This window comes from Corvus cornix, chromosome 1 (genome assembly GCF_000738735.6).
Source record: "Corvus cornix cornix isolate S_Up_H32 chromosome 1, ASM73873v5, whole genome shotgun sequence".
NCBI classification, from domain to species: domain Eukaryota; kingdom Metazoa; phylum Chordata; class Aves; order Passeriformes; family Corvidae; genus Corvus; species Corvus cornix.
The window spans coordinates 16,880,326-16,908,094 of NC_046332.1; the positions used below are offsets into that span (position 1 = coordinate 16,880,326).

The 27,769-nt window shown below is 39.3% G+C and overlaps 1 protein-coding gene across 3 annotated transcripts; it reads right to left on the minus strand.

The window, feature by feature from the left end:
- On the minus strand, positions 1-27,769 carry BACH1 (BTB domain and CNC homolog 1). Of its 3 annotated transcripts, none has more exons than XM_039557209.1 (5): positions 27,645-27,769; positions 15,658-15,955; positions 11,445-12,836; positions 9,478-9,684; positions 1-3,312 (listed from the first exon to the last, which is right to left on the minus strand). In XM_039557209.1, the coding sequence occupies exons 2-5, from the start codon at positions 15,895-15,897 to the stop codon at positions 2,851-2,853; spliced, it is 2,301 nt and encodes a 766-aa protein (XP_039413143.1). In that variant the 5' UTR covers positions 15,898-15,955; positions 27,645-27,769; the 3' UTR covers positions 1-2,850. The 3 variants fall into 3 exon arrangements, with proteins under 3 accessions (XP_039413143.1, XP_039413148.1, XP_010394099.1); XM_039557214.1 differs by having other exon boundaries at positions 27,578-27,769; XM_010395797.4 differs by lacking the exon at positions 27,645-27,769 and adding an exon at positions 27,153-27,396.

A 27,769-nucleotide genomic window follows, 5' to 3' on the forward strand; every position in this document is an offset into this window, starting at 1 on the left:
AACTGTTGTAATTATCTGTTTATTTTACAATCTGTATGCCATCATACCCTTATGGCTTTAGGATAGTCTGTCCAAAGTATTTTAAAACATGCTTTAACAAAGTATTTTACAATTTCAAAATCGAGTATTTCTTTACTGGAAGAAAAAAAATAAAACCAAACTCCAAAAACATTTTCCTGAGAATTCTGTATCATAAAATTGTCATTCATTCTTAACATTTGCAAGTTGATGATATAGGCTACAGAAGTCAACATGCAACTTGTAGGTCTATGGTATTAAATAAATATTTTAAAAATTATTTAGATGCAGCTGGTCAGGCAAAAACCTACCCTCAAACTTCATCAAGTTCATATCAGGTTTAAAAACATGATTACATTTATCATAGGTCAATAACTGCCATGATTCCCACCCTGGAATCCCTCCACCATCAGCTACGTGGAATTCAGGTTGTGGCTGATGCCCAGACTGCAGCAGTGGAGCACAACTTTTTAGGGATATTCCAACCTCACACTTGGTCATCACTGACCTTGTTTTCCAACATCTGCAGCCAAGTGTGTCAGGGCTTTGGGCCACTGGATAAGCTCCCAGACAGCCATTCCCTACAAAGATGCTCCACCTCATTATAACGAGGATTTAACCCAAGGAATTCCATTTCCAAGTATGTGCACTATTAGGACAATGCTTTAATGCCACTGTCCATGTCATTTCAGAATATCACCAGCTTTTAAAGTGATGGTAGTTAGGAACAGTAGAGGTTTGGGGCTTTCAATTTTGTTTTTGATTGTTTCTTGATGGTTTGCTTTTTAAATAAAATGGAGACATAAGAGCAAAATGCTGCTCAGGGTGGCAGCCTGGGAGGGAGACAGGATTAAATTAACCAGGAATCTACAGAAACTGGAGAAAAAGCCCGGAGAGCTTCATAAAGTAATACCTATACAGGATCAACATATCTCAATGACAGTAATTTAAAAGAAGTTCAATTCAATTATCATGATGTCTGCCATGTAGTATTTATTTCTGTATTTCAATTACTGCAAGCATTGTGATTTATACAAGCTATGCTCCATCAGCATATTTTTTCCCTTAAAAAAGTAATGATATATGATGAAAATCCAAGGATTCACTAGAGATTTGAATCAACTTTCAATCCCATAGAGGTGAGGTAGTGTAGTCATTTGTATTACATGCTGGTTATGAGAAGTCCTGTTGAAATCTGTCAATTTTTAAATTTTTGTTTTGAATATGTGGCTTACTGTATTTATTAATGCTATGTTACCTATGGATGGTGGGGAGAGGAAAAAAAAAAAAAGAGCCTTGCCAAGAACAAGTTTAGTCTCACTGCAAGATAAAACTGCAAAGCAATATTTACAAGGGCCTTTGCTTAGTTGCTGCCTACTGTACATGCACACAAAGACACAAAAAGCTAATATACATTCTGAGGTAGGAAATGAAGAATTCCACTGGCTTGTACAAGATTCTTCATGTTTTGTAAACCAGCAAACCCGAAGTTTTCTGTGGTGAGGTTCGATACTTAGTTCTGGTGTGAGAATAACATCTAAATAACAAAGCATCATTGGTATACAATATGCATCCACTGCTATGTAAAAATCTAGAAATTCAGTAGCTGAATTTCTCCTTTGCAAAGTAATAAAGGAAATATCTCCAGCTCATTTCTTCAACAAACTTTTTATGTATCTATGCTAATAGCACAAGCCATTGAAAATGTACTACAGGTTTAGCCATAAAGTATCCTGAAGACTAAGATTCTGAAATAGAACTTTACTGGTCCCAGTCATCAGAGAACAAATATACTCGTAACTTACTTTAGGCAGTTAGGCACTGAAAGAAAAAAATGTGGTGCCTGAATACCTTAAAAAAAAAAAAAAAAAAAATCTGTCCTTTGACTTTCACAATACTTTGATTCCAACTTGCCACGAACAAGCAGCAAGCTTGAAGGTGCTAGGACAGTAAGTCACAATACAGCAGTGAATTTTAATAAGCCCATGGGATTCAGATACCAGAGGATCCAATGCACACTCATCCAAGAACTGCACCAGTTTCAGATGTCTGCCTTCCACAGTATGTTGTTATTCCTCCTACTAAATTTAGAGAAGAGAGCAGTATGTGGCAGCATCTCTGCTGCTCCAGTTCTTTTAATTCTGTACTAGAGAGACAAGACAAAAGCCCTTATTTAATAAAAGCATACTACTAATCAATTCTGCTACTACTAGTAGTAGCCTACTACTTTAATTCAGTAAAAGTCTTCTCTGGGACAGGGAGGGGAACAGCAGGAAGCAAGGAGCTATTCCAGAGTGCACTTGCCAGAATCTCCTCATCCTGTCATGTTATTTAGCCCATCTACAAAATGAACATTTACAGAGCTGTATTTGCTTCTTAAGGTTTGTCTACCAGGAAAAAAGAAGTCTTAGAAGAATTCCAGGTATAGAAGTCATTATGTATAAACAACTGTCAGGAGGCTTTCCTTAAAATGCAGAGTGGCATTAAGTACTGCGGCATAAATCAGAGTACAGGCTGCTCTATACATGAACAAAACTTCCTCACAAATAAGCACCTGTGCATTCAGTTTATACTTTCCAACAGCTTTCCTGAACCCTCCTTGGCATCACCACACAGAAAAAGCTCCAAGGATGATACATACAAATTATGTTCTGGAACTACACAGAGCAAACCCAAAGGTTGCCAAGTAATAACAGTGACCACGTAATTGTCAATGTAGTTTCAAAAGATTAAACTTCTATCTTTTCTCTCACTTAGTAAGTTACTTTCCAATAATGCTCAATCCCACTTCTAGCTGCAATGTTTGAGAGGCTGGCAATGGGAAGGAGAGATTCACTCATCTGTAGTGCATTTGTCAGTCATTTGCTGGCAGAAGTCTGTGATGCCACTGCTCTGTCCGCACTGCTCCACAAGCGACGTTTGCTCCAATGTTCTGGCAGAAACTGGATGCAATTCTTGTACTTGATCATACGTGGCCTCACACACACTTTTGACACACTGATAACAGGAACTCTGCTCAGCTGTAGGTGTTACACCTGAAAGACCATTTGCTGATTCTACAGATGCTGGTAACACAAGCTCACTATCAGATGCAGCTGTTTGTTCTCTTTTCGGGAACAAAAATGAGAGTGGGCAATCTGAAGAAGAATATTTTGCAAGTATTTGTATTTGCTCTTGACTCAAGGCTGCTTCCTTACACACCTGCTGGCAAAGTCCAGTCAGATTCTGCTTTGTCTCACCCAGAGTTGATAAAATGTGGTTTCTTTCCTTCAGCAAGTTTTCTTTCTCATTTTGCTGCAAAAACAAAACCAGTATTTTAGTCTATATTTTAACTTAAAAACTATGGTTTCAGCTCCTATCAAAGCTAAAACAGGACTTTAAATACTCTGGTCTGCTGAAACAGAAGTAATTTGGCATGAAGAAAGCACACAGCAACACAATCAAACATATCAAAAGGCCAATCCTAATCTCTCTGGAAGCATCATCAACTCAACTATTTGATATGGTTTTTCAGATATACAGCTTTTTCCAAACTCATGCTGGCAAAGGAGTAATTTGTAGTTGAACAAATGGAACATAGTTGCACTTACTGTAAATATTCCTGAAACACTAGTTCTACAGGGTAACACACAAACTATTATCAATGAGTCAACAAAACATTAAGCAGTCTTCGCAGAGATCTGTATTTTAAAGCTGAAATGCTGAAAATCGAACATCACATTTTAATTCTTGATACTATTCCGCTAAGTGAAAATAACTTCCATTGGCAAGAAGTGCCAAGTCCACTGTAGGACAAACAATGGAGTTAAGTATAGTTTCTAAATTAGATAGAAAATCTAAGAAAGGTAAATAAAGATGTGCAGAAGAACTGACAACCTAGAGACACTGTAGCAGGATTGTCCAAGCACATGGCAACAAACAGGATGGCAACTCACTAATGAACATCACATAGAGAAATATAGCCTTTATTAAATCAAGCTTTTTTTTTTTTTTGCTTCAAATTGTGAATTTTTCTGAGGCTTCTGATACAACTGGCTGAAGATCAAAAGACACTGATAACTGAGAAGTCTAATCATGGAAACCAGCAACTTTTTGAATAAAGAAAAATGAGGAAATGGCAAAGAAGGACAGGGAACAAGCAAGACCATCATGAAGAAGTTGAATGAAAAGGACAAAGAACCCAAACATGTTGCAACACATACATTTTAAATTCTGTAATCAATTAAAAGAGGATACAGTTTTGAAGACACAAAAAGCTTTAAATAGTTTTCAAGTTTCAATCACAGGGACCATTGTTACAACTACTGTTATGTCAATTCACTCCTGGAAAGTTTTATTATTTTCACTCCTCCTCACATCCCCTTCTGCAGAGAAACCTCATACGTACTTGCACCTCTACAACTTCTTTTTGGAAGAACTGATTATGTTTAGGCAGGATTTGGCAAGAAGAGCAGTTGTTGCCAGTTCTTTTTGTCTAAAATTAGTAGAAAGAGGACTTTGCGAATAGATTTCTACTTGTCAGCATACTGGGAGCAGCTGTTAATCATAAAATATATCACACCGGAAAGGACTCATCAGGGTCACTGAGTCCAACTCCTGGGCCTGCACAGGACACCTCAAGAGTCACACCCTGTGCCTGAGAACATTGTCCAAATGCTTCTTGAGCTCTGTCAGGGCTGTGACCACTGCTCTGGGGAGCCTGTTCTAGCGTCCAACCACTCTCTGGGGGAAGAGGCTTTTCCTAATATCAAACCTAAACCTCCCATGACTCGACTTCATGCTGTTTCCTCAAGTCCTGTCACTGATCACAGAGAGAAGAAATAGGCACCTGCCCCTCCTGAGGATGTTGAAGACCTCAGTGAAGTCTCCCCTCAGTTTCCTTTACTCCAGGCTGAACAGACCAAATGCTCACAGTCACCCCTCATACGGCTTTCCCTTCAGACCCTTCCCCATCCTCATGACCCTTCTTTGGATGCTCTCCAATGGCTTAATGTCATTTTTAAATTGTGGTGTCCGAAACCACACACAATATTCAAGATGAGGCTGCCCCAGTGCAGAGCAGAGCAGGACAATCCCCTCCCTTGCCCAGCTGGCGATGCTGTGCCTGATGCCCACCACGACATGGATGTCCCTCCTGGCTGCCAGGGCACTGCTGACTACGTTCAACTGGCCATGGACCAGGAGCCCCAGGTCCTTTTCTACAGCTGCTCTCCAGCCTCTCATTCCCCAGTCCATACACACAGCCAGGGTTGCCCCATCCCAGTGCAGGATCTGGCACTTGCCCCTGTTAAACTTCACACGGTTGATGATTGTCCAAGACTCCAATTTGTCCAGGTCTCTCTGCAGGGCCTCTCTGCCCTCGAGGGAGTTGACAACTCCTCCCAATTTAGTGTCATTGGCAAACTTATGGAGCATTCCATTGAGTCCTGTGCCCAGGTTTTTAATGAAGACAGTGAGGAGCGCAGGGCCAAGGATGGAGCCCTGCAGAACCCCACCAGGGGCCAGTGCCAGCCTGATGTCACCCCAGGCACTTGTCGCCATTTGTTCCTGACCCATGAGCCAGTTGCTCTCCCTCCACGTGATGTGTTTATCCAGCTGTGCTCAGAAGGATCCTGGGAGAGCCTGTCAAAAGCTTTGGTGAAGTCCAAGAGGAGTACACATACTGGCTTTCCTAGACGAGCTGGGTGGGTTACCCTGTTATACAAGGAAATCAGGTTTGACAAGCAGGACTTTCCCCTCATGAAGCCTTGCTGGCTGTTACTGATGCCTGCATTGTTATCCAGGTGTTTTTCAATACTTATCAGAATAATCTTTTCCATTCTGTTAGGCAAATCACCTAATCTAAAATCACTTTAAGTACCTTTTGTGTATGTAGAGGCACTCAGGTGTGTATTGTGGACTGATGAAATTATCTGGACTGCTGTTTAAAACAAAAATGAACATTCAGAAATAGTTACTCCAGTGTAAATTCCTCACCCCCCCTTCTGAAGTTGTTGACAGGTTAATATATTTAAATATTATTATTTTATTTTAGCAGCATTATACTAATACTACAAAGTAATGTCAGTTAGTTTTGAGGTCATAATAAACTGAGAGCTCTTTAGAATCTTCTGGTAATGTATGTACTTAGTTCACACACCTCACCCTGCTATAATATATATAACAAGATCTCAATTACATTTTTCTTGGATCACGGACACATCCTCCTCCTCAGCTACAGAATCTTCCGCAAAGCAGTGCTTCTTGAGACCAGTTGTCCTCTACTCTGCTCCCCCGCACAAGTACTCTCATTTTAAAAGTTTCGAAAGGAGAATCACAGGATGGGTCGGGTTGGAAGGGACCACAGTGGGTCACCTGGTTCCACCTTCCTGCTCAGGCACAGTGATCCCATTGTACAGGAGAAAGTACAAGGAATGTGAATATACACATTCCTTGTTCTCTGAAAGAGCTGTTTCTAATAAGTCAGCATCTCTAAGTAGCCCTTGTGTATTCTCAAATCCAGAACATTAGTGACCAACAAGAACACCCAGATTCGCCTAAAAGGTCAATAAGCAAAGGCTATATGTGGGGGTAAAAATATTACTTTATCAGTACCAAAGATCAAGAGATATGATCAAAGGTAACTCTCTCAGGTAACAGATTCAGCACTGAACAGTATCTTTCTTTAACAGAAGTAGAACTTAACATACTATTTCCAATTTTACAGAATCACTTGGGAGGGGAGGTACCTCAGCAGGTCTGTAGTCTGACCTCCTGCTCAATACAAAGTCAGAAATCAGGTACGATCAGGCCACTCAGGGCTTTGCTCAGTCATGCCACAAACCCCTCAAAGACAGGGCATGCACAGCCTTTTTGGATGAACTGCTCCACTGCCTGCCTGTCCCCACTAGAAGAAAAAGTTTCCTTATACTCAGATGAAATCCCTCCTTGTAATGACAATGTCTCTTGTTCTCTTGCTGTCAAGTACTCCCCCCAGGAAGTTGAAGATCTTCCACTACCAAGGGCTATATAACCTCAAGGACTGCCCCACAGATATGGGCAGGTAGCCATTAGGTTTCCCCATCCCTTTTCCAGGTAGAAGCCCTGTTTCTTCTGCCTGTCACCACAGAAGTACTTCAGGCCTGACCATCCCAATGGCCTTCATCCAACCTTCCTCCTTTCTATCAATGTGCTCCTGGAACTGGGAGAGGTAAAAACTCAGCAAAAGATTCAGTGTTACATGTGCCAAAATTGGGTAACAACCACTGCCCTCCAACAACTGGCTGTGCTCCTGTTAACACTGTCCAGGACACATCTGATGGCCTTTTTTTCAGCCTGGACATGTTGCTGACCCATGCTCAGCCTGCTGTCTGCCCAGACCCCAAGGTCCTCATCTGCAAAGCTATTTGCCAGCTGCCAGTTTCCAGCCTCTAGTCAGGCAGGGGTGAGTCTGTTCCAAATATAGGACTTTTCCAAGAAACACACCACAAGTATCTTCTGAGAGAGAAAAAAATTGAAGCAACACCAAATAGAAACTAATACAAGACAACATGCTGCACATACTGGAAACTGGATGAGGAATTCCACCAGAAAGTATCACCTGACAGGTAGTACAGAGTATTATCTACTTGTCAAGAGTTGTCCAACTATAGCTACACCGTTCTATTCCCTCTCAAAACCGTGTTACAGATGATACCATGAGAAGATCAATGACTTACAGGTCTGAGACACAACTGACCCAGAGTAACAGGAACAAGGCAGGAACCATCATGCATGAAGCAACCTGGATGTACCACACACAGCCCTTCACAGACATCTTTCTTCTTCCACCCACCTGGAAATCATGCCTAGACAGATCTTAATGTTTCTATATTTGTGTACAACTTACACAAATCTGATGATCCCTGGCTGTCAGACATGCTCAACAGCTCCAAACAGGGTCTTTTCAGGAATTTCTGAAGAAATTTATCAGCACAGTTGAAAAAAAATATGCGACTGGAACGTGTGTGTGCCTAGGAGATGATTCATATAACACAGACCTCACCTCACAAGTCTCAAGACTCAACACTCATTATCTAGATCTTGCTGAGTGTTACCTGTCAAACAGCAGACCTTCAGTCTGTTCCAGTACAGGTCCACAGAAGAAAGAATATTATAATTATTAGTCTCTTAAACAACCACATGTCTAATCTTGCAGATCAGCCTTTAATTCCCTGCCCAAGTATTGCAAAATATTGACAGTTACATAAGAGAAATGACAACATGATGACAAAACCAGGCAAAAAGTTCTGAAATGGCAGAAATGCAACTTCTCTCTTCAGTAAGGATATTATTAATACAATCACCTGATTACCCTCCCTCAAAGGGCACCTTCTTCATTGAGCACAACCTGCTCTGTCAGCTCATCAGAGCTGTATAGCACTGCAAGCCCTCCTTCAAAGCCTACCTCCTCATTGCAGAAGCAGGAGTAGATGCAGTGAAAGATGATGATCACAGGAAAATAAGTTTCCAGTTCATGGCACTTGGCTCTAATTTTATTTTCCTTTTGCACTTTGAAGTAAAAAAAATGGAACATGACTGCTATGTTCCAGCTGATGCAGATACCAAATTCAGGTACACCAAGCCTAAAATGCTCCACAAACAAGAATAAGAGTACAGTAATCCTAAGCGACTGAACTATTTCATGCACATGGTATGACTGACTATGAAACTGAGATGAGAGTGTCAAACAAAGACTTGTTTTTCTGAAAAGTCACTCAATTATCTCCTTGCCATTGCTATTTTTGGATAATCCTAACCTCAGATTTCCTACATTTCTCTAAGTTACATATTCATCTTTTTATTGCCTTCTTAAGGAGGAGAAAATATATTAACAGATGGCTGCAGAGCAATCTGGATGCATCAATTCCTCAGCTACAATCTTGATACAACTGCTAAAAAGGCAAGCAACTTCGCAAGTTCTTCTGTATGTTCCGCCTTTCTGCAAGGGTCTCACTTTTAACACTCAAGACTCAGGAAACAGTTTGCCAGCCCATGTTGACACATTCCAAGAACAGTACTTACACAACTAACAATTGCGTAACTGCAAACTTGATCATGAGCAATACCATGAGCTGAAGAACAAAATCTCAAAGCAGGAAAGGGGAAGAGGCAGAAAACAGTGTATGATAACAGTCTGCGAATCATTCTGTACAATTCAATTCAGAGCTTATGGGTTTCAGAAACATCATTCACCAAAAATTATGCTGTGATGCATGTTTTATTTGAATGGAAACAAGTCCACTGAAGGAAAGGTGTGTGTACTTAGAGCAAGGCTCAGAAAAATCTAGAACTGCTATCAAGAAGTTATACAATACTGATAAAGTTTTCTAAGCTTGAGTGAAAAAAGTAGTAAATCACCTCAGTCTCAAACTACTGCCAGATAGCCAGTCAAGGTGTTTAGAGAAAGACATTACAACAGCAATGAATATTTATACATACCAGTTTTTCAATTTCAGATTCAAGATTTTGTATGCAGTCAAGTTTTCTCTTGCGACATCGCTGTGCTGCAATTCTATTTTTACTTCGTCTTCGGATATCATGAATACAGTCCAATTGTTCAGGAGTTAATTTATGCATTTTCAGAAATGACTGGAAGTCATTTCTGGAAAGTGAGATAATCCTTTGTGCATTAAAGGGCAGTTTTACCTAGAATGTGAGATACAGTTGTAAATCCAAGGTGGAACTGATATACACAAACACCAACAAGTCAAGTTTCCATTTTAAGGATTCTTTACCATACAACCCATCCTTCTTCCTACATCTCAGAGACAAGAGAAAACTAACATAGCCATCAGATGATGGGATAAAATCCAGGGGGTTTCAACTACAGGAGGTTCAAGCACAGGTGCAATAGAGTATTTGCATATTTACACTAGACCCTCACAACCATATTCAGAGTAGGATGAAAGCTACTCGTGCATGCGGAAAATATTCAGGTGATACACTCCAAGAAAGTAAGTTACAGTTCGGTGAGGCACAAAACAGGTGTCAAGACTCATTAACACAGTCTGAAGTTCTCCCAAAGCTGCAATTAAGACTGCATCCTGCATACATTTTTACACCTATGATTTTTTTTTCCTGCAGGAAAAGTTCATCTGAAACAGGCAATTCCTTAAAATACAGAAGTTACAATATTTGTCTTGTATTTCTTCGTTTTGGAGAAAAGAGGGGACCAGGCTCTTGCTACTGTTGTATACCTGAGCTACAAAAGCATTTGAGATCACGAAGTATTGGCTAATACTGAAAAACATATTTACCTTTATAAAATAATCACCATGTTTTTTGAGTATCCAACTAAAGATACTTTATTTTAATCCTTACATTTGAGTATATTAAGTACCAGAATATGTTACCTTGCTGTGGTTAAAGATCTGAATTTAGGTTAAAAAGCACATAGAGACATCTTTTCTCTGATTGGCAACTACTGGTGACAAACAGGCAAAAAATAATAATAAAAAAATCAGAGTACTGTCCTCAGCAATGATAACATCTACTTCTCTGTCACAAATATGAGGAATGTATTTAACCAATCCTGGCCTTTTGTTCGGCATTCCAGCTTTTTGTATTGATGGCCGGTTCCACTTATGTTCAGTCTCAGTAAGGCCCTGCATCTTGAAAAGAAAAAAACCCTAGCGCTGTAAGAATAATCGAATTTTTGTAACATTGAATGATCCATCATGCAGAGTTACAACTGCAATTCTATGATTTTAAGAACTGAGACAGAAATTGTTCCAGGTATATCACAAAATCTTTTAGGATTAGACTACACTTGTATGGTATCTGCCTAAACCACTACCAAAGAAAGGAAGTGTCAAATAATTGCTGAAGTTGGAGAAACAAAAATAACCTTAGTGTTGGAGAAGGTGATATTGTTAAAGTCTTAAATACACAGCTACTGAAACCAGCTTGAAAACTTAATTTTCACTTCACATTAAATCTGAAGCATCATTTCTCTCCCATCTTCACCCCACAGCTCAGAATAAAAACAAGAAAATTTGTAAGTTTCTATTAAACAAAAGTTCCAAGGAGTTTAGAGTTTTCTTAAAGCTAACTGAAGCAGATGAAAGAAAAAAAATACCTAAGAAAGAACCTTCATGCCTTAACACTCACAACCTTTTCTGATAAAGTTGGTCCAGACAAAATCTTAAAAGATCTAATATGTAAGCATCTAACACTTCAACGTCTGACCAAAAATGCTTTTATACTTCAATTCAGTCTCCCTGAATTAACAGTGACCTTCCATATAAACCTCTGAATGGTTATTTAAAGTTTCAGTTCCAGACTTTTTAAAACAAGCAGCCGCAGAAAATAAACCCCCAAAACAACAAAACACGCAAGACTCAATTAGATTTTTTAAGATGGCCTTAAGAGACCAGGAAGCAAAGGATACATCAGCATGTTCTTACCTCACATTCTTGCTCTCTTGCTGAACAGGATTCACTGTCTCCCTCAGTGTCAGTCTCCGAATCCTCTCCCAAACTTATCACATAGTTATAGGGACACGGTTCTTGTTGCTGACCCTGAACATAATCTCCACTGCTTATTTCAGAGGTGTTGGAGCATCCTTCAGTACTAAGGTTGCTTATAAAGGGGCAGTTGACAGAATTCAGCATTGTAAAAGTTCGCTGAGAACCAGGTTCAGGGCTTTCACTGATCCTGATCCCCAGCCATGGACACTCTGATTTTTTCCCCGAATACACCGGCTCCAAGTACTCTTTAGAAACTGCAGGTGGTAAATGTATTTGACAGGCATCTGTGCTGTGAATATCACTCCAGAACCCCTGTGCTAGCTGTTCTGCTATCTCTCTCTCCACACTGCTTCGATCTCCAGCTGAGGTGATGTTAGCGGCTTCCCTAATGCACAAATCCACCTTTGAAGATGGGTTACCTTGGCTTTCAGTTTTGTCATTTCCACCTCCAGTACCTGACACAGTTTTTCCAGCTAAGACCGTGTTGTTTTGCATACTATTGAAATTCAAGTTACCATATTGCTCACAACTATGTAAAATAGACACAGAATTGAGTCCATGAGGTGCAGCAGAATTTTGGGGAAAAGCAGCAAGATCCATTTTCTCCACAGGACACGACACACTCGGAGCTACAGAATCTCTCTTCGACTCTTCTTTTTTCTGAATGCCTTCTTCCCCTTCTTCCATTTCTACCTGAGTCTCTTCACAGTTTGAGACCAGCTGCATAGGCACACACTCCTGAGCTTTTTGTATGCCATCATTATCAGGTATTTCCTTCTCAAGAGAAGCTGCAAATGGTGGTACCTGAATGTCTTTAATACTGGAATTGGACTCTGAAGTATGAACTTTGTCATTTCCAAAAGCCTTCTGGAATTTTCTATACTTTGGGCATTGGGAAGATAAGCTGGAAATACTACCCCTTTCTAAATGTACAGGATCGCAGTTTTGATTGGCATTATCTTGGAGAGCAGGCGATGATTTAGCATTTTCTTCATCTTTACAGGGCTTTGTGTCAGGAATTTGACTATATTCCTTTTCTAGAAGTGCTTCTACTTCATCATTTATTTCTAGGTCTCCATCATCCGCATTGCCAGTTTTAGGGTTTGTTTTCTGACAATGCTGTGTGCAACATTTCTTCCGAGGACATTCCTGCTGATCCAACTTAAAGTCCAAAAATCTGAATTTGAGAAACTGAAAGCAGGACTCTTCAATGTTGCGTACTCCCAAAAATTCTGCACATTTGCAAACTTCGGACACATTGTCTTTATTTAAAACAAGTTTTGCTGTATATGCAAACTGAAGCAAAGGACTAAATCCTTTAAGTGTTACCTATTACAAAAACAAACAAGCAAACCAACCATTAGTACAGTCAACTTGGGTTTATGTAGAGAAACACACAAATTTACCTGTCCTGCCAGCAGGACAGAGTACAGGACAAAAGCAGCAGATTTGTTCTATAGCGAAAACCTGGTCAAACTCATTCTGAAACAATTCTTCTGATAGAATTTTATCCTACATTTTTTGTGACAGTTTTCTTTACTGTGATCAAACTCCTAATAAAATGTTCTGGCAATGCAGTACTAAAAGCAAAAAATACTGCTGTATGCTGAAAACCAGTAACGGGATTCCATCCTCACAAAGATATCTCTCAAAGCAAGTTGTATACGAATTACTCTAGAGTATGCTGCTGGTATTTAATTGTAGTTTTTGAAGAGCAATTAGCGTTAATCACTTAGTCTTATGCACCACTGATGTAAAAAATGCTTGAAAAAATGGAGTTTGACCACATAAGCTTGCTTACTACTATAGCCACCCTTCTTCCTCCCATAGATCAGAAGAAATGCACCCAGAAACTGTACACCAAACAGAATGCTCAGTTTAAAGGCCCTTTAGAGTAAGTAATTTTAACTGAACATGTATGTCTTCAAAACAGTTGCCTCTCATGGAATCCAGAGATAAATCAAAACTGTATCATTAGAAACTGCACAAGATCTTCTACACATGAAAAAGTGTCTAGGGAATCAAGTACAAAGGCACGAACAGATCCCCATATTACCAACTACATGACACTTTCTTTAGCCTTTTCTTGGCAAATGAAGAATAAAGCAGTATGTCCACTACTAGTACTCAAACTAAAGTCCACACTCTGCTTCCTGCCTTTACTAAAATGAACAGTATTTTATGCTAAATAAAGCACTGTATCAATGCATTAACTACACTGAATCCTTCTGCCAGCAAAATAATAAACTATTCATGCAATTCAATTTAAGAATCAGCTAAGGGTTTGTTTACTTTGGTTTTTTAGTAGTTGCTTGGTGCATTCTTTTTAAAGATCACAACACAGGAAAGGAAGTTGATGAGATTTGCACAGAGACCATTCTTCAAAACTGTTGGTAAACTCTTACGACCTACCTAAAGATTTCTTAAAATAGCATTTGAAATATGCTCTGGAGAGACTAATGATTACACCACCACATTAAGTCATCCTTTATAATGTGGGGAAGTAGAATGTAAAAGACAGTTTATCCATAAGATGTTAAGAAGTCTTCAGACTTAGTGTAGTTAATAAAACGTTAAAGTGGATTTACAAATAAGTAGCATTCATAAATGACACTGAAAGAAAAAAATATAACGGTATTTTAAAACTCTACCGTCCTTCTATTTAAGGGAGAAAGACTGCAAAAACTGCAAGGATCAAGAGGGGACAAACACTCTACCTCTTTCACTTTCTCTTACCCATTCCTAGCTAGCTATGCTCAAACAAAAGAGAACCCTAGACGCTTAGTCTGACTGACCTAGAAAAGCAACTCTTGTAGTAGTAATTTATTTTATTTTTATTTGGGATGAAAGTCAAAGAATAAAAACAGTGGCAGAAAAAACAACAAACCCTACACCAAGATGACAATCTGTACAATATGAAATATATGAAGTACTTCAATTTAAAAAATATTTTTGGTATCCCAGATTGTGGGCTGGTGTCTTTCAATTTACACTTCAAGTATTTTGGATGATTAAAAAGGTTTAAAAAAAAAAAAAAATCACACATCAAACCATGTGATCAGTGTTTGTCTCTAATCTTAGATATACAGCTACACAAACTGACTTGTTTCAAAATCTTCAGCATTTCCCAGAAGAGAAGCTCAAGTTGCTGTCGTAAAATGCTTTTACCAGGTAAGTGATCAGATCAAATAATTAGAAGATGAGATTCACTGTCAGCATTTTTGCTAGTTGCTTTAGCAGATTCAGTTCTTACATCAGTAATACTTAAATACATTGTGTCCTCTTAAGTCTACCTTGTAGTAAATACCACCATTATGTTCTTCCATTTTCTGTACAAACTCTGGTTCCTTCCAACTCTGGTTTATTTAATGGATTCATGCCTCATACCTCTTATAACTTAACTAAATATTAACTAGTATAATTAAACGTATTGGATGCTCCAGATATGTAATAATATATTTTTTTTCCAATACATGTCAGGTTCTGGCTCGTTCCCACTGAATGCCTTTAAATGAAAGCTAAGAATATGTATTTTAGGGGTATAAAAAGACAACAAGTGATTGCAATACATTTTCTCAGTCCTAACAGTAATAAAACACAGTAAAAAAAACCTCAAGCTGCTAATGATTAGTGTGTAAAAAGGATGGAAAACTGAGCCAAAGGAAATTGTAAATAACAGTAAGCAGCAAGGAAAATATGCACAGTTGTATTACTCAAACATACAAATCCAAATCTTAATGAAACTAATTCAAAGGTATTACCATTTTAAGCTTTATTTATTACTTGAAAAATGTTCTTGTCATATAAAAGAACCAGATGTGCAGTATCTCTTTACCACTGAAGACCTGTTTTTGACAAAAATATCCTTTAAAATAGGTGCATAATTTAAAAATATGTATTTAATTGAAAAGATCTCCCCTATATATTTCCCATGACAGCACTCACTTATTTGCAGCCTGTGATAAACACTCTGATCTGTCTAGCCTTTACCTCAACCAACAGCAGTTTTACAACTTGGAAATTCCTTCCCTTCAGCCCTTAAACGCCCTACTTTAACTCATCAGTTAAACCCCAACCTACCATAAAAGAGAATTGAACAAAGCAGATTAGAAGCACTGGCAGGTAAAATGCAGAAGGGAGTGACACTCACCTCTTCCGGTAAAGTGATGATAAGATCAGCGTCCACCTGGCCCACAATTCTTGAAAGGAAGTAACTGCTGCAAGCTGCAAGCACAGCTTTGTGAGCCCGAAATCGCTGATCTTCCACTAAAATTGTAACATCACAAAGGATATCTTGCTTTCGCTGATCATCTAGGCTGAGGAGTACATTGGTACTGTGTACTGACGATTCATAGGCAAACACCACACTGTTGTTCTCACTTAGAGACATTCTGTATCACAGGTGGTAGTGTGAGGCTCAGTGGAAAGCATGCTTCTGTGCTTCAGACCTGGGGGAGCAAAGAAACAAGTTGTACACCTGAAAGTCATGTCCAACAGGAACCTATCGGTACTAAAACATGAGCATGTCAAACATGCACTGCCCTGGTCTAATTCTTCTTCAAATTGGTACTTCAAATAAAAACATGCTTGTGACCATTTAAAGTACCCAGACCTTGATATGTACATCTTAACACTGCTTTTGTAGTCTCACAGACCAAAAAAGTGACTTCAGCAATAAAGAACAGTTCTTTCCTCAGCAAGTGATTCAGAGTCATAAATTTACTGTAACATCTAGAAATTATCTAAACTTTCAATCTTAGTAATTGGTATAGTCTAACTCCAACACTATGAAAATGTGAAGAGAAATAAAACAGATGCATTAAACTAAAATTCACCGAAATACTATGTGAGCTACTTCTGTTTACTGATTCACCTAGTGCAGACTAAAATATATATGTTCTGTCTTCTTTCAAAAGTATTTTGTCTGCTAACTGAATCAGGCATTGGTAAAATACCCTGATTTTCTCTCTAGTAGGTTGGTGTTTTGTTTTTAAATTTGAATTCTCTTCCCACCTTAGTGCAACCTTTTTCCCCCCCCCTTTTCTGTTCACGACTATTTGTTTTGTCATACTTGTTACAAGTTTGCTTTCCCAATGGATCACTATGATTCAGATCACCCAGCAATGGAATACCATCTCTTTTCTGACAAAGTTCTCAAATGACAGTATCCATTGGATAATTAACAACAGTAAAAGTTATACAATATTTAAAACCTTGAAATATGTAACTCATATCAAACAGTTCTGAAGATTCCTAAATTTGCAAAAAAAAGGAAGGGCTAGGGAGAAGGCAGCTCTGGTAGAGAGTGCAAAGTTTCGAAGTATTTCCAAGTCTGATCTTTACACTTTATTTCACTTTCAATTGAGCCCTTCTTCCAATTAAAAGGAAGAAAAGAGATTACTAAGAAGTGCCCTTGCTTAATCAAGAAACCACTTAAGTCAGATTTGGAACTATCCTGCAAAGAAAATATGGTAACAAACCAAGCATTCAGATTACACTTGACTAGTTACCCCAGAATTCCTGTAACTGAGCACAGCTGTGGAGACTCACTTCAGCTGACATGGGACTACCTCATCGTTCTATTGCTCAACAGAGGTGGTTACCATCTGCCAGCTCCCAACAATAACAAAACTGTAGCCAGTGCAAATCCTCAGGTTTCAGATGTGGGGAAACTTTCACAACATGGGGAGGGCAGAGGGCATGGCCATATTTAAACACACTGTGGAAAAAGCAACCACGCTGCCAGCTGTGCTCCTGGTTACTCACTGCTCAAGCTATCTGCATAGCACACAGGCATTTTGAGTGAACTTTTGAATAGAAAGAGGGAAGAAAAAGATCCCCATTTCCAGTGGCAACAGCAGCACAGTACCAGTCTGGACCCCAGTAAAGTGCAGAGCACATCAGCATTACCTGCCCTTCCCACTCCCTTATGGAACACTGTATGCTTAACTTCACCAACAAAATGTACGAATGTATGGTGAAAGTAAAAGTTTTGAGGGGAAAATCCCAAAAGTTCCACAAACGTGAGTTTTCCCCTCTAAGAAGTGGTAAAGAAAAGTGCTATATACCATGCACTATTAACTCTAAAGGGCCTATTTTTGGAAGGAAACAGTTCAAATGTTTTCACATACCTAATAATGAAACTATAGATTCATTAACTTAGGAAATATTTAATTTCCAATGAATTTACATGGGAATAAAAAAATTCCTCATGGAACTGCTATTCATGAAATTCTATTTTTATTATAAGAGCTTAAGAGAAGCAACCAGTGCAATATAAATTGTATATTCCTAACTGGACTGCTCTATAGCCTAACTTATATTGCTCATATCTTACAGCACACAGAGTTTAATAAAGTATAACTCTATATTTGTTACAAGGTAAAAAAAACCCAAAACACCAAAAAGGAACAGAGGACAAAATGGAAAAACTGAAGACTGAATCCACAGTGGTGGGGAAGCACAAGGAAGTATTATAGGCGAGGACATATTCTGGGTGAACACTTAGACAAAACTCATGAGGGTTTTAAGACAAGCCTTACAGTGCTCTTTTTTCTATCTTCTTTGAAGAAAGAACCCTCAGATAGACAACACACGTATCATATATGCTGCTTTTGGGTTTTTCCTGATAAAATAATCAACTCCAATGTCCAGTTCATTACACTTCCATAGCACAGAAGGCTAAAACGAACACTAGTTTATTTCTACTTTTATAGATACGGACATGAATGCAGAGAAGAGTTAACGCTCCTTCTCACTTATCTCTGTGAGGCCACACCATGCTTTCAAAACAGCTTGCGGACTACTTGAAGTATTGAGAGCAAGCTCCCAATGTTGCAGCTGCCAAAAAAAATAAAACAGTTTTCAACACTGAAACACTACCTCCTGTTTCTTGAGAAGTGAATTAAATACTTAGTTTGAGCATAACTCAATTTAACACTTTACTCTGACAGAATGTTGTGCTTCCTAACTGTGAGAACTTCATCAGCCAAGTTATGCCCTTGCTATATTTAAACAGGATGACAGGTTTTTTGAGGTATCCATAATATAAAATGCTGCATTTTATAAGCATTTCATGCTTTAAGAGAACCTTTAAAAAACCCCTACAAAACCAAAAAAACGCCACCCCTACACTAAATTCCTCTCAGTCTTTGTAAAATCTAGGTACTATCAAATACAATAAAAAGAAATCCAAAGGTAAAGCACCAGAAAACTGAAAATGCTGGTGAAAACAAAAGCATCAAATGGGAAAGAGAAAATGTAACCACTGTAAAAAGCTGTTACACTTAAGAACTAACAGAGGTCACACTTGTGAAGGTCTAAATTCTGTTTTCCAGTTGTGTAATAAAAGCACAGTACCACATTTATGATAGTACCTGTCACAACAGCCAACCAGATTTTCCACAGCAGTGTGAGTACAACATAACTTCTCTATAACTAGATTTGTTATACACACATCCACAACAAGAACACTTACTGTCATAGCAAAGAGAAAAAGTACATCTCTTCTGTAAACTGTTTAATTTCTCTTCTACTGTAACTGTTCTTCTAGAGCACACAGAATTTAAAAATTAGTTTTATTTATGAATGGTAGACAAAAAGGGGAAAAGGTATGAAGCAGAGAAAACAATTCAATGATGCTTTTTAAAGAAGTTTTATAAAACTTACAAGTTTGTGCTGCAACTGTCAAGAATAGGCCTTCTAGGCTTTTCTGTCCATTTTACATAATTCAATTTTCTACAAATATAATTTATCAGGGTTTTTTTTCCACTCTCAGAAACATTATTAACATCAACAACCAGGTATTAAAAAGGAAAAGTGACACTACAAACAACAATAACAAATCATATCCTTGGAAAGCAGCGTAAAACTCCTATCATGCTATTTGTATTTTTAAAGTAACCTTCAATCAAGGAAAACTGAAAGTAAGCACAGATAACTCGGAAAAGTATTCCACAAGTCAGCAGATGACTGTATGTCGAAATCACTGCTCACAAAGGAGGTGTCAACAACCATGTGACTGAACGCAAAAGATACTAAGAAAAAAAACCATGCAAGAATATTCTTTAAGATATTTGTTACAGACATTACCATCAAAAATATGGAGAGTCCAGAAAGATCTTCCAAAACTTAAGATAGTTTTACAATACAGGTTGGAAGGGTGAAAGAAATAACAACGTGAAAGCTCACTTACTACAAACCCTCAGTTAGTGGAAGAAAACCAGTACTGTGAGCATTCCTCAAATTCCTCTCACCTGAAACCCTGCACACCTAGTAACCTCATACTCTTGAGATTGAAAATTAAAAGAAGTGAACATAAGCATACACACATGCTAGTATAAAACCTATGTGAACACTTGAAGCACAATCAATCAAATTCTGCTTTAAGAACACAACCAAGCCTGCGACTATGAAGTTTTCATTCTTTATCAGTGATCTTGAGATAAACAATTTTTTGCATAACGACAAAAGCATTTCCTCCTAAGTACCAGCTATAAAACTTTATTCTGCCTTATCAAAGAAAAGTAACTCAATTTTTTTCTCCTTACTACCATACAATTATGAAAACTGTGCCCAACAGTTACCTGCAAAATTACCATATCTTCAGTAAATTTAGACATCTTTACATCCAAATGACTATACATATACATATTTATTTCCAAAAAACATATAAATACCTATCTTAATGAAAATCAGTACTGCAACCACATTAAAAAAAAAAATACATGTTTAGGTACACAGTATAGAGACCAAAGCAAGATGCCTATCAGGACTCATTGTAAAATCCATATCTCATCCAAGGCTCATTTTTCTCATGCATTCAAAGTCATTCATTACATTATTACAGGAAGGTAATTGTGAGGTATAGTGAGTGTGAGGTAGTTTAAAATTAGGCTGCAGGTTTGCTCATCTGATTGCTTACAACTGGTAACAATTACTGCTCTTTACTAGCTGACTGGAGAATAAAGGTAGATATAAAATCCTTTACTTCCTCCCACCACAATCTCTGCTTTAAAGAGTCACTTAGTGCATATCCTCAGGTAAACCATAAAGTCTCCCCACTGATACCTAAAAAAAGAAGTATTCCAAAGATGAGAATCATGATGGCTGAAACCAGGTAAAGCCATAAGGAACTCTTGTTGCTAAGTTACAGAAGAAAAACAGTAGTAAAACAGGTAATACTGTTGAAGAATATACCCAGTGCAGGTAGAGTACAAGAGCAGGAACAGAGTTCCAGAGTAGAACTCACAATAGTGTGATGTATTCCTCATCCACACAAAAATCTCACACAAGGTAGACAAACTTTCACCCAAGCTCAGCACCAGCACATGAAAAGTGCGCTCAACCTCTGTGGACAAACGTGTCCATAAGAGTTGAAGGAAGCTAAAAAGCATCAGGTTGTCACTGAAGCTGACAAAAGCACACACATTTGTGTACATGTTTACCAAAATGCTTTTTGAACATTCTGAGTCTGAATGTTTCAAGTGTCATTAAAAATATTAAATCAGAGCACAAAAACCCATGGAAATCAATGACAGCCATACCTTTACTACTTTGAAGACTTGTATTTTCAGGAAAAACATAGCTGATAACATTTTACAATCTTAACTCTTGGTGCTAAATCCAAGGACCTGGACAATGAAATTCCAGTATCTAATGGTCACCAAGATACAACTGGAACACCAAATCCAGAGGCAGCATCCATCCCTACATATCAAAGTTTGTCTTCCAAATCCTTTTCCCCCCTCCAAACTACAGGTTTTTCAAATCCAGGAAAAAACAGACTGAAGAGCAGAGTAGAATGGAGAAGGTTTTGATACGTAAATCATTTGATGCTCTCCCTCTCCTCCTGGACAGGAGCTGAGGACCAGGCCCTCCAGTAAGCCTTTCAGAGCAGCTACTCTTGTCCAGCAGGACCTCACTGTGCCTCTGTGACCAGGAATTTCCTTATCACCAGCTGAACATGGAAGAAGAAAGGACTCATCCAAAGGCACCCAGATTCAATCCAATCTAGGGTCCAAAACTAACAAATGTCTCAAAGACTCAGTGCCAAATAAAACACAGGAATCTACCTTGTTACCATCCATTGTAACACACCTAAGAGGAACTGGGGCAATAAACTAGCAAAAATTGACCTGCGGTCCTTCTGTTTTAAGCTCCACTAAGCCACAGTTCTAGCAAGAGCCAAGCAAAAACACTTGAGCTACAGGAGTTAACAATCCTATGAGCTCAGTGCTTTCTTTTAAAGAGCAAAAGCCTCTTATTTTCCATCGGTGAATAAATCCAATTCAGATATTCCCATAAAGAAGAGCTAACCTTTTACTCCTAGACTCAGATATAAATTATGCAGCCCTACCATCCAAATCAACGCAGTTTACACGTGTTTGGCTTTTTTCTGATCTGCACCTACCATATAATTCTTGTACATGATCCACCTAGAAGTTACTTGAATTGCTAAAAATGTAAACAAAACCCTGTTCCTTAATCTTTCCTTATTGAACAAGCATCCAGCAATACCACTCTGGCTATCAATCCTCTCTAGCAATCACAGTGTCACTTGTACACTGGTGGAGTTCTGAAATAAGAGAGGAGAGAGCAAAACTCCCCTTGGTAGCTGCAGAACCCAGGCAGGACACACCTTGACACTGCTCTCTAAGCTGCTTGAACTTGGGCACTCACAGGTAAATTCAGTTGTGATCACCAAAATCATAAAACTAGCAAGATTAATTTATCATCTAGCACACAATAAGGGTCTGTTCAGTTAGCACCATGCTTCTAACATATTCTTGGAACACTTCAAATTCTCAACAGTTGGAAAAAATAAAATTGTAGACTCTCAAAAATATAGCCTGGAGAAAACAAACTCTTGGTGCTACTCCTGACTATTATGCTGATCTGTTGAGTAAGTTCTAACAGGCCAGTCATCTCCATCAGTTCTCTTAGGGTTCACATTTACATTTACTTTAGCCTATAAAAAAATTTCTGTCATCCACAGATGTGAAGTCCAAAGGGACAACTATCATCTACCACTGCTAAAACAAGACAGTTTAGATAAGACACAGTTCATTCAAAACACACTGCAAAGGCTTTTTTCCTACAGTTTTCTCTCTCTGTCCTTGCCCCCAGCTATCTCTCCTTTTAAGGAAATAGTTATATTACAGATGAATGCCTACGGTGGTTAATAGCTGCTGATTCACATTATGCTGACAAAGAATGAACAAGCATTTTAGTGTGCATGTTCATTGCTTCACCTTGAAAAAGACTGCAAAAGAAAAAAGTGATAAAAAAGCAAAAAAGCAAGCTTTGCTGCTGAAGAACAATGCTTTTTCCATTAGAAAAAAGTACATTCAATCTTCAGTTATTAGCAGAGTCATAATTCTAAATTGTATTTTTTATCAGTCCAACACCTGGATGATATTCTTCAAAATTACAGAAATGAAAATTTTAAAAATTACTAGTTTGTATTTTTGTAGCATAATTCTTAACACTGCATTTGGACTCTTGTCAAGTCACAAGTGAGTATAAAAAAGAATCATGGGAAGTCTGGCAAGTCTTAAGTCTCTGCTAAGAGTCTTAATTTGTTTTCCAGTTTTTAAGACTGAATACACACTTTTTTCTCAGTATTTGCAAACTATATGAGAACTTGGGACATGGGAAGGAGAGCATGGGGGATTACTGAGAACGTTAGTAGTCACAACCCTCCAGAAGCCATGATTTTAAAAGGAAAAAAGAGATTGATACCATGTAACCATAGAAATTTTCCACAGAACAGAAGTTTGAAAAGTTTCCCTCAGAGGATGACACAAAGTCCATATCAAAGCCAAAAAAACCCCAAATTACTCTGCAGTTTACCATTATTTTAGATTACACTAATTGTTTAATTTTTGGATCAGGGATAAAAATCATGTTGTGGGATTTGGTATGTTTCACTGCTAAAAAATGAAATAGGTCTGAAGGGATTTCAGAGACTTCCCTGAAAAATTCCATCACTTACAGCCCTTCAGTTGTGCTGGTATTCAAAGAGAATTACTCTGGAAAGACAACAGTGCACAGACTTTCTAAAGATCTTAAAAAAACCCCAAAACCTCAACGCACCTAACAACAACAAAAATAACCACAAACACAACACCCCAAAAATAGAAGTAAAAACTGGTTTTATATTTTTCTTAAATAAGAACTAGGTTAGATAATAAAATACTCACTTAGGATAAGTAAAGCATGCACAACTAAAATCTACTGTCAATGCCTGCCTTTGCTAAAAGGACAAACACCTTTGTACTTAGAGCTACATATTCTACTCACTGCTACAGTTAAACAAACCACATGAATAACTTGGCTGAATGACTATCACAATCCATTTACATGTATATATGTCAAAACATTTATGATAAATACTAAATTAACCATTTAATGTACTTTAACTTAGAAGGACACAAGAAACAACCTGAAATAACTGTGAAGCAGCTATACTGCCAAGTCAAAGAAAATACTTGTTGGAAATTATATTTAGAATCTCATTTCTGGTATTATCTGTTTAACTTGGATTTGAGTCCACAACTGTTCTTCACAGTATGTGAAACAGAAAGAAATCTGCAAATATTTTAGACATAAATCAGAAAGAACTTCAGAAACATTTCTGTGAAAACCGAACAGCACAGGTTTATCAGAACTAACAATACCTATATAAAAATAAACTAAATTTAAAAATGCATTAGACCAGGCTTCAGATAGCAGCACTAGCAAAGGTCTCCATCAAATCACATCAAGCTGTCTCAGTTTTCCCATCCTGAAACTGAAGACGATTTCCTATCTGACATATGATGTCAAAAGAAGTGATCTTACTAGCTGACCTGTAAATAAACATTTTTGGGATGGTACCAAATAAAGTGCTGATCTCCAGCTCTGGGGACCCCAACATCACAAGGACATGGATCTTCTGGAATGAGTCCAGAGAAGAACACAAAGATGCTCTGAGGGCTGGAGCCCCCTGCTCTGGAGACAGGCTGGGAGAGTTGGGGGTGTTCAGCCTGGAGAAGAGAAGGCTCCAGGGAGACCTTAGAGCCCTGCCAGTGCCTAAAGGGGCTCTAAGAGAGCTGGAGAGGGACTTTGGACAAGGGCCTGGAGGGACAGGACAAGGGGGAATGGCTTCAAATTGGCAGAGGACAGGATTAGCTATTAGAAAAATTCTTCCCTGTGAGGGTGGTGAGGCCCTGGCACAGGTTGCCCAGAGCTGTGGCTGTCCTATCCCTGGAAGTGTTCAAAGCCAGGCTGGATGGGGCTTGGATCAACCTGGTCTAGTGGAAGGTGTCCCTGCCCATGGCAGTGGGTGGGATCTGGATGATCGTTAAGGTCCCTTCCAATCCAAACCACTCTAGGATTCTGTGATTTGATGACCTTAGAAGTAGCATGAGGAGGAAGAGCAAGTGCCATATATTTACTTATCAAAGTACTTGTCAATGTGCCAAGACTGGAATCCAAACACCTACAACCATTATGTTGACAGCTCAAATAAAGTCATTCACAAACAAAATATCTCAACACAACTCTAAAGATTAATTGAATATTCTTTAAGACACAGGCTCTCATTTAAAGACATTGAGTTACTGATATCCTAGGTTACACCTCTCCCATGTATGCTTAATGATTAAACTCAATTTATTTGTATTTCACCAATGCTTCTAAAGTCAATTTACCCTTCACAGCACTTTCCCCTTTTTAAAGTTTCAGTACCTGTTTGGTCAGTTGAGCCTTATTCTGACTTTCTAACTCACATTTATACAAAATACTACACTTTCCCTTCATACTTAACAAGAACAAAACTTTCTTTCACCCTTAAGAGGGCCTTAACTGAAAAACACTGCATACTGCTGGAAACAGAGTGACTTGTGATGCACCCTATGATTCAATACAGCAAAGTAATCCTTTCCATTACTTTTAGTCCCCTCTCCAGATTGCTTACCTCTGAACTAGAGGTGGGCGCAGGGAAGGCTGCAGGTGGATCCTCACACATTATCCCCACTGTGGTCACACTAGGCTGAATCTACACAACTTAATGATTGGTTCAGCACCTAATTTTGGCTCACTCAAGGTTTTGCTCCTACCCACACTTGCATCAACTAACGCGCTTCCTCTGGTTTAACTAAGGACTACATATAAACAGCATTCACATTATGAATACCACAGTTCCTACTCCCAAAACCTCCCCCATGAAACTTTCAGAGGTTGAATTCTACAGGACAATTAAAATGCCAGCATTCAGACACAAATGTGAACCCTCTGACTGATCCACCACTCTTCCCTGCCCCCACACCAGCATGCCCAGTGCAGGGAGGGAGACAGGACTATGATTAAAAGAAAACCCATAAAGTGTTTATAGGAACACTTTGATTATCAAACTTGCAAGGTGGGGATGACATGACAAGGAGGCTTGTTGAGTTATGTTTCCCTAAACCACAGGGCAGAGTTATTTGGGACTTAGAGAACTCATGTGCAAAGACCTGTCTATTCTACACCTAACAAGAGTGCCCACCTGATCCAAATGATCAGGTAAAGGGTATGGGTTTTAATACTAGACCATTTTTACCATAACAAGTTTATTAGTGCTCAAAATATCTTTTGCATAAGAATTTTAGAACCTATTAAAAAAGTCAACATTTAACACACTAAGATCTTCCACGTTTTAGCTTATCAACTCAAAGATACAGCTAATGAAAGTTAAAAGCTCCACTTTAGCATTTTGGTTAAAATCAGGAGTGTGCTAGTGAAGCAAACTTCTCTAACACCCCACTTAGTATGCTTTTGTTCACTTCACAAGATGCACCAGCCAACAAGAGTAGGTTCTTTTTTAGAGTAAATTGGAAAACACACTCTAGAAGTTCTCAAGAATTTCAAATACTAAGGAATTTCGCTTTTTTTCAGATTTACTAAGCCAGGTCAAAGGAAGACCTTCTGAAAAACACAGTGGGTATTCAGTTTTCAGTGACAACTGTTTTTCTCTGCAAATCCACCTATTTTGGGCCTTACTGCTTGCTAACATACACAAAGGCTTACTCACAAGTGTTAGGGCATCCAAGAGTAATTATGCTATTTAAGTAACCTTTAAAGTTAAACTCATATTACAAATCGTATTTCGTGGTTTACCTTAGACAGTTTAATTCAGACTCATCATGTTGACAAGACTATAGTCCTTCCTTTTCTTTGCTGTGTGATTTACGCCAGATTAAAGAACTGATTCTATATGCTATAGCATTCTGAGTGCCACATCACCTTAATTTACAGTGCTTCTGGATTGCAATTATTCCATTACTGCAGCCAGATGTTTTTCACACAGAGAAACTGCCTTCCTCAAGTGCCTCAAATTAATGTGTCTGTCAAAATTTACTCTATCTACAGTTATCTTCACTGCTAGAACACTTTCTCTCATCTTTTTAAATTCAATAAGCATTTGGAAGACTGAGTTGTAGATGATTTTGCGATTACTGTCATGCTAAACTGGGTATCTGTTCTTTTGTGATTACTAAATTTTCACCATGCCCCAAAACATGCCAAGGATCTCACCACACAGAACAGGACGGACAGGATTTGTATTTCGTTGTTTACAGTCTAAGACAGACCTTCCCCGGCTCCCCCCAAAGGGAAACATACCAGCTTCACGTCTCATTCCGGCAGAGCGGGGTTCCCGCCGGCTTCCCAGCGGGGCTGAGCTGGCCCTTTCGCACAGTACCGGGGAACGCGAGGTGGGACAGTCACGCCTGTGTCAGCGGGGCACAAGGGCACCCGAGCAAACCGGGGGCGAGACACTGAGTAAGCAGCGGTCTCGGCGGAAGGGGGGCACTGCCCGCAGCACGGCACTGCCGAGGGAAAGCCGCCGCCGGTGCCGGCGCTGACGGGGGCCTCCGCCACCGCCCCGGCGCCCCCGCGGGCGGGACCCCCGACCCTGCACGGGCCGGGCCGCGTCACGGAATGCGCGCTGCGGGGTGAAAAAGGCCGCATCCCAGACACCACCCCTGTGAACGCGCCGCGACCCCCGCCTCGCCGCGCCCTCCGCCCGAAGGGTCCTGCCTCCGTACCCCCGCCGCCAACGCTTCACCGGGCACGCTCACACTCCCGCCGGCGGCCGGTGAGGCTCGGCTTTACCTCGGTGCCCACCGCCGTGGGCCGGAGGGCGGCGGCAGCAGCAGCGCCGCCGCCTCACCCCGTCCCTTCTCACCCCCGTGCGCGCCGCCCGGGCCCGGCCGCTCCCGGCTCCGGCTGCGGCCCGA